A 14,764-nucleotide genomic window follows, 5' to 3' on the forward strand; every position below is an offset into this window, starting at 1 on the left:
ACCACAATGAGGTAATTCCTAATTCTGCTGAGAAGGGCTCTTATTAAAAAGCCTGAAAATAACAAATGCTGGTGGACATGCAGAGAGAAAGGAACATTCACCCACTGTTGAGGAAACTGCGATGTAGTGCAGCCTCTGTGGAAGGGAGTACGGCGATACCTCAAAGAAGTAAAAGTTTGATCCAGCAGCCCCACTCATGCATATTTACCCAAAGGAAAAAAAAGACATTTGATAAAAAAGACACCTGTGCTCAAATGTGTATAGCAGCACAATTCACAAGTACAGAGATGTGGAAACGACCACGTGCCCACCAATATGTGAGTGGATTAATGTCGCGTGTTTTATGTACACCACGGAGCACTACTCAGCCGTTAAAGAATGGTGATCTAGTGTCTTTTGTAACAACCTGGATGGAACTGGAGACCATTCTTCTTTTTTTTGTGGTTTTTGGCTGGGGCTGAGTTTGAACCCACCACCTCCAGCATATGGGACCAGCGCCTTACTCCTTGAGCCACAGGCGCCGCCCTGGAGACCATTCTTCTAAGTGCAGTATTGCAAGGATGGAAACATAACCACCGCGTTGTAGTCACTATTAAATTGGAACAAATTGATCAACCTTTACACGTACATACGGATTTTATGCTCATTGGAATCAAGCATGTGGAAGGCAGTCAGAGGGGCTGGGTAGATGCACACCTAGGGGTCCAGGGTGATGGACATCTGGGTGATGAACACACAACATGGACACAAACCATACAAAATCAATTTATATAACCAAAACATTTCTATCCCTCTAACATTCTTAAATTAAAAATAAATACATAAGAAAAGAAAAAGAGGTTGTTAGAATAGCTTTTTTCATCTACCAACAACAATGCCCTACCATTGTGAGGGGGGTGCTCTGTTACTCTCAGATCCTAGGAATTGTTTGTCATTGCCCTACCCATCTGTTTGCAAGCCCAGAACTTAACAGCACTGTTTTGAGGCTGGAGCCTCTATCAGCACTGCTGTCACCAGTGTGATGCTGTGGCTAGAGTTTAGCTTGTTTCTACATACCCAGAAGCAGATCCCCCTCAGCAAAATAATCATCCCCAGAATTTTCCCAGCCTTCGCATTCTCAAGGCCTGCTTCAGTTCTGCCTCAGCATGATTGACAGTGAGAAGAGTCACTGTCCTCTCCACAGCATCACTCTGTCCCCCACAAATCAGAATAGGGGGTTCAGAAAAATAGACTCCAGGATCTTTATATTTTTTCCAAGATACTGTGGTTAACCCTGGTCCATTTTCCCATTATAATAAATACTACGGATTCTGGAGAAAGAGTGAGAGTCTTGTTAGAAACATGATTTTGTCTGGAAACCTACAGTGTTCAGACCTCTTCTCATCCTACCCACTGTTCCCAGGATATGTCCTTCCCTTTGTGCTCCCATCTTCTCCATCCAGCTGACCTATGCTCTCGTTCCTGGCTGTCCGCCAAGGCAAGAGCCTATGCAAGGGCATTTTCAAATGCTGCTGGACGATTTGGAAGGAAGAACAGCAGGTGGAAAAGCACTGTCCACCGTGAGAATAACCCCAACCTCCGTCCTCTGGCCCATATTTCCGTATTGATCTTCAGCACCCACTTAACAATGTTTGTCTTTTCCAATTTGATAAAAATAGTACACCATGGAATATTATGCAGCCTTGAAGAAAGATGGAGACTTTACCTCTTTCATGTTTACATGGAGCTGGAACATACTCTTCTTAGTAAAGTATCTCAAGAATGGAAGAAAAAGTATCCAATGTACTCAGCCCTACTATGAAACTCATTTATGGCTTTCATATGAAAGCTATAACCGAGTTATAACCTAAGAATATGGGGCAGGGGGAGAGAGAGGAGAGGGAGGAGGGAGGATAGGCAGAGGGAGGCTGGTTGGTGGGATTACACCTGCAGTGCATCTTACAAGTGTACGTGTGAAACTTAGTAAATGTAGAATGTAAATGTCTTAACATAGTAACTAAGAAAATGCCAGGAAGGCTATGTTAACCAGTGTGATGAAAATGTGTCAAATGGTCTATAAAACCAGTGTATGGTGCCCCATGATCGCATTAATGTACACAGCTATGATTTAATAAAAAAAATAGTAACAATGAATAATCACATATACGTAGGGCACTAGAAAAGTGTGGAGACAGATTGAGTTATGGTCCATTATTTCACTTCCAAGAAAACAGTCGACATCGTCCTTTCTGACTGCGCATGCAGGTTTCGGTTTGCTGGTGCTGCTGGGAGGGCTTCATTTGTTTACTTCCATGTGAATTTTATGTCTCTTGCTTTTTGTGTATCTCAAAACTTTTGCAATGACTCCACGTATTAGGCAACATTTATATATCAGACCCTGCCTTGGGAGCCTTTCATACATTTACCACTCACAATGTTCCTTGGGGCCAAGCACTTTTACAATCGACCCCTTTGACAGAAAGTCTGCTCTCCTAACTGCTGTTCTACGCGGTCCCCCATCCAGGGTTACAAGGTGCAGCTGAACTCAGCACTTTCAGATGGCATCAGCGCCTTCCTTTTCTCTCTTCCACTGGATTTACTGCTGCTTCTGTATCCTTTATCTTTGTGAGTGACATCAGAATCACACAGAAGACCAGGCCAGAATCTTAGCAGACATAAATGGCTGTTTTGATTCCCTCACTGTTTTCATAACCAGTTTGATGTCTTATATATTTCATCTCCACTGTACCTTTTAGAATGTTTTTTTTTTTTTTTCCTTTTCTATTGCACTGCTATAATGTAGAGCATGGCTGCTTTTCCCCTGAGTCACTGTAGCATCCTGCAATCTCCTTCAATTTAATCTACACATTATTGTGGAGAAGTTGTTTCCAAAATCCAATCAGTCTTGTTACTTTGCTACTTAATGGCTTTCAGCTAGTTCTCCTAGTCTTCTTGATAAAATCAAACTCCTTAACATTGTTCAGATTTTTTCTAGCCTTTCACCATCGCCTCTTCCATGACTCTGTTCCCAGTTCATACCGTCCTCATATGCTCGGCCATCCAGCTCTTAATTTGCTTAAAGCCTTGAACATTGTTCTCTTGTACGCTTCAGTAACTTTGTTCACACAGCTCCCTTCATTATCCTATGGCTCCTACAATGGAGGTACTTTAAGGCACTGCCAGTTCTTCCATCTCAGGTAAATGTGCCTTCTATGTACTTTCCCAGGATTTTATGCATAGTCCTGCAGAAATATATTATACTGCGTCAATATTCTCCACTACTTTTTGAAGACAGAGACATCAAGTGGTCCTGTACTTCTAAAGTGGGTCAGGTCTGTGCCACACACTTAGTAAATTATAAATTGAACAAATATATGTATATTATATATAATAAATATATATATACAAATATATTTGTATATATAATACATATTTATAAATTATAAATTATATAATATATAATATTAAACTTTAAAATTAAATTTATAAATTATAAATTGAACAAATTTATGTATATATATAATAAATATATATACAAATATATGCATATATAAATATAATATATAATTTAATTATATAATTTCTATATATTTGTTAAATATATAATTTATATGTTTGTTATATATATAACATATGTAACATGTTATATATGTATTTGTTATATAGAACAAATATATATAAATTATATAATATATATTAAATTTATAATTTCAATTCAGTTTATAATTTATATATATTTTTATGTATATATATTCACACACACATGTTTGTATTAGGAGTCTACTATAGGTCACACATTCTCATCGGGATTGTTAGGGGAGTGGGGAGTGTAAGGTTAGATGGTCTGAGAACTCACAGAGTGATTGCAGTGTGGATGATCCGTTCTGTGAAAGAAGTATGAATCAATGACCAGCAAAGTCACTGCATGTAGGCTTCTTTAGTGATAATATAAATTCTTAATGGTCAAGCATATTTAATTGAAATTATGTGCATATTTTAAAAGGCATTTCTAAGTTAAATTTATGTCCAAGTTTAGTCAAATATTTTTAAGTTCATTAACTTAGTATATTATTTTTTATAAAACAGGCACTGCTGACTCAGTGGTGAGCTTGTACCAATACTCGGAAGCTCTCACACATATGAAAAAATACATTTCTAGCTTTTTCTGTATAAAGAGAGGGGACATCAACCATGTGGTGGGAGTTGCAGGAATCACAGTAGTGACATTTGGGAAATGATAATGGGCCTCAGAGTAAACTAGTTTGGCCTTACCCATCCATCATAAAATGATTTTATAAGATTTCCTCAGTAAGGGTCTCAGTGAGCTTAATTTGACTCTTTCAAATTTATTTGGTAGAGATCAGATGCATTTAAAGTGTCCACTTTAGCCGTTTACTTAGCAAAAATGTTGCCTAAAATGTCTTGTTAGCACACAAGGAATATATAGTAAATAAAAACCAGGCAATTCCACATTTTCAGTTTGTACAAACCTTCTTGGCTTCCCAGTAATGAGATCACAGTATCTTTAGTTAATATTCTGTTATTAGTTTTGTTTAAGTGTATGTAATTATATTACAGCAATTTGCTTCCCTCAGCATATTATTAACCAAATTACTTAAATGAAAAGTTTTGCCTAAATTTAACAAAATAATCCTAGCTCCTGTATGAAAGGATAGAATTGTCTAAAATAATTATTTAAGAATCAGATATAAGGTTCAGAATTGCAGCACTGTCCCTAAGATTCATTTGACTTGGGGAATAGGTATATGTCAGCATTAAAAACATATGTTAAAATAATTGCCTTCATGTAAATAGACTTACGTATATGTTGGTCACATCTAAACACACCTGAGAATTATAAAAATATTTATTCCCCGCCCCGAAATCATTTAGAGCCACCTGGCCAGGTTCTGCCTGTGAGCGTTTCCCACTGTGCTGTGGACGGTGGGTTGCTAATACATATATTCTGTATTTCCAAACATTCCTGTTTTTTTGGACGGAATTGCTCTTCTTCATGAGTCTATTCAGAAACCTCTACTACATTTCGTGTCTAGTGCTGTTATGTCCTGAGCCGCTTCTAAATAATCTTCCCATCTTTGAATATAACCTTGATCTTGTTGAAGTTAAATTTAAAACAGAAGCATATCTTCCAGCAACTAATTTCTGACAGACACTTGGAGAGCAGGGAAACTATTTCTCCTGTGCCTAATAGAAAGGAGATTTGCATATAGATTGTGAAGATTTTCATAGTGTTTCACTATACATCAAAAAATTCATATAAAATATATTGAATATCTTAAAAATTTCCCATAAAACATAGTATGTGCTATTTGAGTTTGAAATCAGATAGAAGTCAGAGTAAGCCATGTGGTGATTCTGGTGTCATGTTAAACACTCAATAGCCAGACAGGCTGGGTTTGAATCCTGGTTGAACTACTCTTTGGCTTGTGATATTAGGGAATTTACTTCTCTGATAATTGATTTCTTAATTTGTAAAATAGGTAGTATTTCATTTTACTGATTTTATAGGCACCTGCATGTTGGGCTCATTGTGAGGATTAAATAAATTAGTATTTGTCAAATACATAGAAAAGTGCCTGGCATTGGAACATAATGAACATTTTGTGAAAAATAAAAATAAATTTAAAATCCTCTTCATTTTGGTTGCAATTTGTATGCCTAAAAGCACTTTCATGCATATTTTTGTGTATAGGAGTCACCCCTTATCTGCTGGTGGAGATTCTAAGACCCACAGTGGATGCCTGGGACCAAGGAGAGCCCTGAATCCTATGTTGAGATGATGTTCTTTATATATATATATCCATGATCAAGTTGAATTTATAAATTAGGCATAGTAGGAGATTAACAGCAATAACTAATAATAAGATAAAACAATTAAGTCAGATAAGGGATACTGGAACACAAGCATTGCAAAATCGCAATAGTTGATCTGATTCAAGACTGCTACTGAATGACTTGAGGGCTGGTAAAGCAGAGAGAGTGGACATACTAGACAGAGGAGATGGAGACCCTGGGTGAGGTGAATCAGGGTGGTGTGACATTTATCATGTTACTCAGAATGGCTCACAATTTAAAATTTACGAATTGTTTATCTGAAATTTTGCATTTAATCCTTCTGGACCACAGTTGATAGTAACTGAAACTACAGTTAAGGAGGGGGCTATCGTCAGTATTTTTCTAGTGAGGTTAATACAAAAGATGTAACATCTCCATCTTTTTTTTTTTTTTTTTTTTGTGGTTGAATAGAACGTTCTTTTTTGCAAAGTATTGCAAGAATGGAAGAGCAAGTATCCGATGTACTCAATACTAACATGAAGCCATCAATTGTGTGTAGAGGAGCTAATATATACCTACACAAGAGAAAAACTCAATTTAATTCAAGTTGGGGGTAGGGGGCATTGGTGTGCTCCCACCTGACAGGCAGAAGGTTAGGGTACATGGTACACCTTCTGGGTGAGAGCCACAACTACAAAAGGGATCTTACTCAACAAACATAAACATTGTAACCTAATTGTTTGCACCTTCATATTACTCTGAAATAAGATAAAAAAAAATGAAAACGAGCAAAGGAAGAATCTAAATATATATATATTTTGATGAGCTCTTTTTACTTACAGTAAAAGGACAATAAAACCTTGAACAAGGTAAAATGAGACTATGTCATACTCTGAAGCTTTGTGTTACTTTTTCAGTCATATGAAACAGAGTAGATTAGTGTGAATAGCAAATAATTTACCTTATATAAAAAGGGAAAAAATACAGTCACATAGTCTTTTTCCTCCAAAATTCTCTTATCACAAACTTTAACCTGTGGGACATCTTTCTAGATTGTTCCTTTCAACCAACCAGAGTTAGAGCAAAACTTACGTTATTTTAACCTGAATACAAGTAAGAGAGTTTTTATTCATACGTTGGGTTGGAATTATTTTCATCTTAAGCTAATAGAAGAAAATATAGCCAATTAGCAGGATGAAAATTCACTTAGATCATTTTACTAATTTTGGCCTAAGGCTAAATTTCAAATTCGGAGAAAATATACTGTTTAAATGTTGGTTCTGCCTTTAGAAAGTGAATTTATAAATGAATTTGTTTCATGTGGACCAAACCTTGCATTCTATTGGGATGGCATTTTGTCCATAGGAGCCTGTTACACTGTACAAAAAAAAAAAAAGCTTTTGAACTCATAACTTCTCACTCTGTCACATTTTCCAGACATTCATTCATTGTAGGACTTGAGAATTTGCACTATAGTGTTTATTGAAACTCAATTCACAATTGCCTAGATGTGGAATCAACCCAAGTGCCCATCAAGACATGAATGGATTAATAAACTACGGTATACGTATACCATGGAGTACTATTCAGCCATAAAAGATGGATACTTTACATCTTTTGTATTAACCAGGATGGAGTTGAAGAACATTCTCCTTGGTAAAATATCACAAGAATGGAAAAGCAAGTATCCAATGTATTCTAATCTGATACCAATAGATAAACAACTACATGCCCACTGGAAGGAAAAAAATCAATTAAATTCAAGTGGGAGGGGAGAAGGGATGAGGGGAGAGAAGAGAAGGGAGGGAGATTGGTGTGCTCTCACGAATGGGCACGATGTGAGAATTTATAAGGACACACCCTGGATGAAGGGCTCAACTCCAACTTGGACTTCACCTAACAAATGCAAACAATGTAACCTGTTTTTACCCTCATATGAAATAAAAAAAGAAAAATTCTCTTAATCACACACACAAAACGGGGAGAGATTGAAAGATGACTTCCAGGATTCTGGCTTTAGTGATGAGATGAATGATGGTGATATTGAGTAAGAACAGGCAAAATAGAGAAGCAGACTACTGGGGCGTGAGATGAGGGCAGCTTTAGACACACGGCGGTGGAGGCGCGCGTAGCACGTGTGATCCGAGGTGTTGAGCGGGAACCTCAGCAGGAGGGGCGCAGCCCTGGAGAGACGCAGGGCGGAGCTGCAGATTAGGAGTCCTCAACACACAGAGGGCGCCCCAAGACGTGTGTGGATAAGCCGGCCCTGGTTTATATAGCGAATACAGCAGAAAATCTAGGTCAGAGCTCTGAGGAACGCAGGCACTTAGGGGGAGGCTAGATGAGGAACCAGAAGAGGCCTTAAAAAACGAGGAATGGTTAGAGATGTCCTATAACATTATCGTTACGGAAACCAAAGAAGCACCACCGGATGAAGTAGCTTGTGTCATCAAATAGATCCTTGCATTATTTTTTATTAATAGACTGTCACGCAGGGTCCAAATGAAGTATTTTTGATTGGCTCGGCACCTGTAGCTCAGCAGCTAGGGTGCCAGCCACATACACTGGAGCTGGCAGGTTTAAACCCAGACTGAGCCTGCCAACTATAACCATAAAACAGCCATTGTGGCAGGTGCCTGTAGTCCCAGCTACTGGGGAGGCTGAGGACAGAGAATGGCTTAAGCCTAAGAGTTTAAGGTTGCTGTGAGCTGTGATGCCACGCCACTCTACCAAGGGCTACATAGTGAGACTCTGTCTCAAAAAAAAAAAAAGAAAGAAAGAAATATTTTTGATAAAGAAAATAAAGAGAACCAAGTAAGGGATTAAGTAAACCGCTACTTTAAACAGTTCTTCTTACTTTATCCAAAATCATGTTAAGCTTTGCAGGAAAGAGCAAGTGGTTTTATACCAGTGAAAAGATTTCATGAATTTAGAAAGTATTATAACTTGGACATTTGCAACAATCTGTTCCTTTTAGAAATGGAAAGTTAAGGCCTGGGAAGGGGAAGTGATTTGCCTAAAGTCACATAAACAATAAATGGGAGAGCAGAGACAAGAACTCTCAACATTTACTTAGAAAAATAAATCATTAAAGCAAAAAAAAAATTATAATAATGAGAGTTTATTCATGTAACTCAGATGATAATGATGATAAGGGGTGCATGAAAAATCAATTGCCTTTAGAAGAGAGGTAATAACCCATAATATTCCTAGAAGAAATACGGAAAGGGATCTGTTACCTGTCTGGGAATGATTGAAGTATTGTAAGGTCTGTCTAGAGCTTAAATGATGATCCTGTAGTCTCTTTTTGTCATGCTGAGAGGTTTCTGCCGCTGAAAAGCCCAATCACATAGGCAGGTGCTGCTAATCTTTCTCACAGTTGTACTAAGCATCAGTGACATAAAGATATGTGCCCTGGCTGTGATCTGTACTTATAATTTCATATGGACAGCATTGTTAAGATAACAAAGAAAACACAGTCAACTTCCACACAACGAATGTAATTGTTTAATCACTGACATTACATATGAGTATATACGAGGAAAGTTTCATTTATAGGTTAGTGAGTGAAAGAAGGATTATAAGGATTGCATATTTGAATTTGAGAAATTGAAGAGAAATTGCTACTGCTTTTTGAAACCAACAGTAAATTTTATAGTGTCATCTCAGGAAGAAATGTTCATAAAAAATGCTCATCTAGCTATAAAGCAGGAAGCATTGAAATTTCGAGAAAATGTCATGGAAGTATATTATGCAATGTTTAATAGCACAGCCTGTGTGTCTCTGAACACGTGTGTGCACCCTCTCACTCTATTAAGAACATCGTCCATTAAAAATCTTGAGACTTTAAAAAGTATTGACTACTAAAATGGGATCATTAGATTTTTTGATGGTGCATCCCATTAGCTGGGACCAGGGAGACTGGTTTCTAAGGACTGCAGCCCGGAAGCTGCTATGTAAGAGGCTTTCACTTCTCTCAGTGAGAGGGGCTAGTTAATGTAAACCTAGCTTCTACGTTCAGTAAGTCTGGGGTGCTGAAACCTCCTGGGAACCATAAACAAAGCCGCAACAACCTGTGGCCCCTGGGATGGATATGGCCTGCAACCTGTCCATGGATTTTCAGTGGAGCACAGCCACACCACTCACGGCTTGTCCCTAGCTGCCTTGCACTTCCATGGCAGGACTGAATAATTGCAAGACAAAGACTGTGGTGCAAGCATATGAAATATGTATTATCTGGACATTAATAGAAAAACTTTCCTGATTTTTTCCACAAAGAAAAATATTCTCTTAAGCCCAGGAGTTGGAGGTTGCTGTGAGCTGTGTGAGGCCACGGCACTGTACTGAGGGCCATAAAGTGAGACCCTGTCTCTACAAAAAAAAAAAAAAAAGAAAAATATTCCAAGATTTAGTGAGATGGGAATTTTGGTATTGAACTTTCAGATTCAGCATGCCTAGCCACACTAAAAATGTTATCGCTGCTTGTCTTTTGCAGAGGATATTTTGACATGCTTTAGAATACTGAACTCTAGAAATTACATGATCTGGTAGACCCCTTACTCTTCATGGGAATTGCCTATCACCTACTAACATGCATGTGTCTTACTAAATCTTACTAACACTCTTACTAGTTTGCCAGGTCTAGTTAACAATGCAGTCATGTTAAGTATGAGAATTCTATTTTCTGAGATAGAAAGTATCTCTATGGACTATACTATGACAGAGATGAGGAGAACAGAAATGATCCTTGATGAGACAGAGAGGGTGTACTATAGCTCCTGGCAGATAAAGGTCATTGAGCCTCTCCTTCTGATTGTCTTTATTGAGATGGAGTAAAAAGCGTTCATAGATGGATAGGTGCATAAACGCATATCAGGTGCAAGAGACTCCAATAATTCACACCACCGAAGATACCATCTTTGCAATGGGGCCGTGATTGACATCACTTTCTAATTAAGTTTGTGATAATCTGCTGTCACCCTCCAAGATCAATTAAGCCCTTCTATCAGCTGAAGAGTTGAGTTATGCAGAGACACACTAGGAATTAACCTTCCTGCATCTTTCAGTTCTTTATTTTTGGCATTAATCCTGGGAATTCCTCCAGAAATTCATATTATTATTATTTTTTTATTCTAGACAGGGCAGTTGTCCTTCACAATTTGTGTTGTAATGCCCGAACCCTGCCCCGCACCACCCCCTCCCCAACGTAGACACACACCGTGGAGATTTTGACAGTTGGATAGTGTGCTTTTCTGCATCGTAGAAGTTCAGAGTGGTCCCTCAAATCCACTGGAATCATTGTGAAATAAACGCTTTTTTTTTGCAAGACTTCAAATATATTATGAATCTGATCTCTGAGATGCCCCACTCTGACTGATGAACCAGTGTGGCATTTTTGACTCCTTAGAGATTAGTGTCAACTCAGAGCCAACAGCTACCAATTCCTACTGGAGGCAACACATGTTACCTCTGGGTGTGCTGTTGTGATTCGTTTACCAGGAGTAACCCATTAATTAGGTTGTCATTTTTTACACGAGATCTGAAGAAATAGAAAGCTTGGTATCATCAGGTCTAGCCAGGCTACCCGTCTCCTTCTCCCAATTTAAAACCCAACTTCTTTCTAATTGGTCGAAACAGTTCTGTATAGATTTTGGGAGGGGGCCTATGTAGAAATTCTGTGTAGTTGATTGCCATTTTCCTCAAACTTCCTATACTTCTTTATACTTTTGAGAGCCACTCTTTCTAAAATACAACACTTCCTTGTTCAAAAATGTATGCTATCCCTTAAAGCATAAAATAAACACTCTGTGTCCTTGAGTTCTGTTTTCTTCATTGCACTTTCCAGAAACTTCTACTTCATCCAAAGAAGTTTTAAAAATATAAACTGCAGACCGTCCAGCTTTGCTCTGGAACATCCCAGCTGCTGCCATTGCTCGGCACAGCTCTTGTTTGTGATTACCATTTCACTTATTTAGTTCCTCTCCTTTCTTAGGGACAAGATTAGTTTTCATTTTTTTTTCCAATGCCCCTTCCCTTAATATTTTGGTGCAGAATAATCTGATTTATCTGTGTTTGATGTGTCATCCATCTATACATGTTTGCATACATCAGAGTGTGCTTCCCTTTATCTCTCACTTTCTCAAAAGCATGGACATTTGTCTAATTATTAGAAGATTCTAGAATAGTTATTTTTTTTATTGTGCTAGGATTTCTGGTTCCACAGTCTGTGCTTTTAACCATTGCTCATACTGTCTGTGCATTTCTCTTCCATGCCAAGGGCAAATTTCAATAAATGAAAAAGGTCTCTGTCCTCTTTCCTGAACATTAGAATGGGGTCAGATTCCTTTACTATACAGCACTCCAGGAATCTATCACAAATTAATTGAAGCACTTGGTAAGAACTTGATCCCTATTGTGCAACTTTAACCACAATAAAGTCAGGGGGCATTTCTTAAATCTCTTTCTATCCTCTTGCTTAGTATGATCTTTGCACTTAGTAGGTGTTTCATTTAGGGTTGCTCTCAGGATGCCGATAATGATTTTAAGTTTGCTCAGATCTGGAAGCTACTTTATTGTTTCATCAAAGTTCCTCCTGCAAATTAGCTTCCATACATTGGGTCATTTTTCTCCTCAAGTTTTAACTTTTAAATTGACTGCTTTATTTTTCTCTATCTCCTTTTCTAATATGATATCACAAGTAGAAATCACAACTTTCTGTTCTCTAATTACCTTCTTCTCTTAGATTCATAACACATTGTTTGATTTCTGCTAAGACTGGTGTTTTTAGAGTTGCATGTAATGAATCATTAGCTTCTTTACAAATTGGGAACAAATGTATTCTTTTTTTTTTTTATTAAATCAGCTGTGTACATTAATGCATCATGGGGCACCATACACTGGTTTTATAGACCATTTGACACATTTTCATCACACTGGTTAACATAGCCTTCCTGGCATTTTCTTAGTTATTGTGTAAAGACATTTATATTCTACATTTACTAAGTTTCACATATACCCTTGTAAGATGCACCGCAGGCATAATCCCACCAATCACCCTCCTTCCGCTCACCTCCCCCCTCCCTCCCCTCGCTTTCCCCCTTCCCCCTATTCTTATGTTATAACTGGGTTATAGCTTTCATATGAAAGCCATAAATTAGTTTCATTGTAGGGCTGAGTATATTGGATACTTTTTCTTTCATTCTTGAGATACTTTACTAAGAAGACTATGTTCCAGCTCCATCCATGTAATCATGAAAGAGGTAAAGTCTCCGTCTTTCGTTAAGGCTGCATAATACTCCATGGTGTACATATACCACAATTTATTAATCCATTCGTGGATTGATGGGCACTTGGGCTATTTCCATGACTTAGCAATTGTGAATTGGGCTGCAATAAACATTCTGGTGCAAATATCTTTTTTCTTACCTCTGAACTCTTTATTGGCATAAGGGCACGCTGCTGTACTGCCTCAGTGTCTCAGAACTTTGGTGTCGTTGGTCTCAGACACCACTTTGCCGTCCACTATCCTGCAGGTGGTGGTCTTTTGGATGGTTTGCATGGAGTTGCTGCTGTCCAGGGCATCACCGAGGTTGAAGTCCTCCCCGTCTGCCAGCAGGCGGCGGTAGGTGGCGATTGCAGCCTCTAGCTTGACCTTGATGTTCAGCAGTGCCTCATACTCCTGGGCCTGGTGCTGCCCCTCTGCCTGGGTCTGTGCCAGCTCTGACTCCAAATGCAGCAGGACCCCATTGAGTTGCTCCATCTGCAAGGCATAGCGGGCCTCCACCTCCCTCAGGCTGTCCTCCAACCTGGACTTCTGATTTCTCATGGAGTCCAGTTCGATCTCCAAGGACTGGACTGTACGCATCAGCTCTGCGAGCATTGTCTTAGCAGCTCCAACCTCAGCAAACTGTGAGGTGACCACTGAGGTGCTCTCCTCAATCTGCTGGGACCAGGTCTTGGCCAACTTTTCTTGGTTCTTCCAAGCCAGCTCGTCATACTGGGCCCGCATGTCTGCCATGATCTTGCTCAGGTCCTGGGATTTGGGAGCATCTACTTCCACAGTCAACCCAGAGCTGGCAATCTGGGCTAGTAGGACTATTACTTCCTCCTTGTGGTTCTTCTTCATGAAGAGCAGCTCCTCCTTGAGAGCCTCGATCTCTGATTCCAGCTGCAGTTGAGTGATATTGGTGTCATCAATGACCTTGCGGAGCCCATGGATGTTGCTCTCCACAGATTGGCTCATGGCCAGTTCTGTCTCATACTTGACTCTAAAGTCATCAGCAGCAAGATGGGCGTTGTCAATCTGCAGAACGATGTGGGCATTGTGCACAGAATTTGCAAAGATCTGAGCCCTCAGGTCCTTGATGGTCTTGAAGTAATGCGCCCAGTCTCTGACTTGGGGCCCCTTCTTCTCCAGGTATTCCCGGATTTTGCTCTCCAGCCTCCGATTATCGGTCTCCAGGTTCCTCACTCTGTCCAGGTAGGAGGCCAGGCGGTTGTTCAGTTCTTGCATGGTCTCCTTCTCGGTCTGGATGCCCCCTATTCCTGCTAGACCCCCAGCCATCCCCGTGGCCAGGCCCCTGGACCCCCAGCCGCCCCGGAAGCTGGTGCAGCAGGACACAGAGATCCAGGAGCCCGAGCCCCCGGCACCAGCATAGACGCTGGCTGCACTGCTGGTGCTCCGGACACTGTAGCTGGGCGCCTGGACTGAGCCCAGGAACCGGTAATTGCTGGAGAAAGTGGTGGAACGAGTAGTGAAGGACATAATGTCTGAAGAGGACAGAACAAAACTCGGGTGAGCTGGACCAAATATCTTTGTTATAATGTGATTTTTGGTCTTCTGGATATATACCTAGTAGAGGAATTATAGGATTGAATGGAAGATCTATTTTTAGATCTCTAAGTGTTCTCCAAACATCTTTCCAAAAGGAATGTATTAATTTGCATTCCCACCAGCAGTGTAGAAGTGTTCCCTTTTCTCCACATCCAC

At 39.4% G+C, this 14,764-nt stretch overlaps 1 protein-coding gene across 1 annotated transcript; it reads right to left on the reverse strand.

The window, feature by feature from the left end:
• Positions 1-13,209: 13,209 nt before the first annotated feature.
• LOC128560092 (keratin, type I cytoskeletal 18-like) lies at positions 13,210-14,539 on the reverse strand. The gene has a single exon (XM_053553584.1). It carries the CDS (start codon positions 14,537-14,539, stop codon positions 13,244-13,246), a length of 1,296 nt encoding a protein of 431 aa, XP_053409559.1. The 3' UTR covers positions 13,210-13,243.
• Between the last annotated feature and the right edge of the window lie 225 nt (positions 14,540-14,764).

The sequence above is a fragment of the Nycticebus coucang genome, chromosome 11 (genome assembly GCF_027406575.1).
Source record: "Nycticebus coucang isolate mNycCou1 chromosome 11, mNycCou1.pri, whole genome shotgun sequence".
Lineage (NCBI taxonomy): Eukaryota > Metazoa > Chordata > Mammalia > Primates > Lorisidae > Nycticebus > Nycticebus coucang.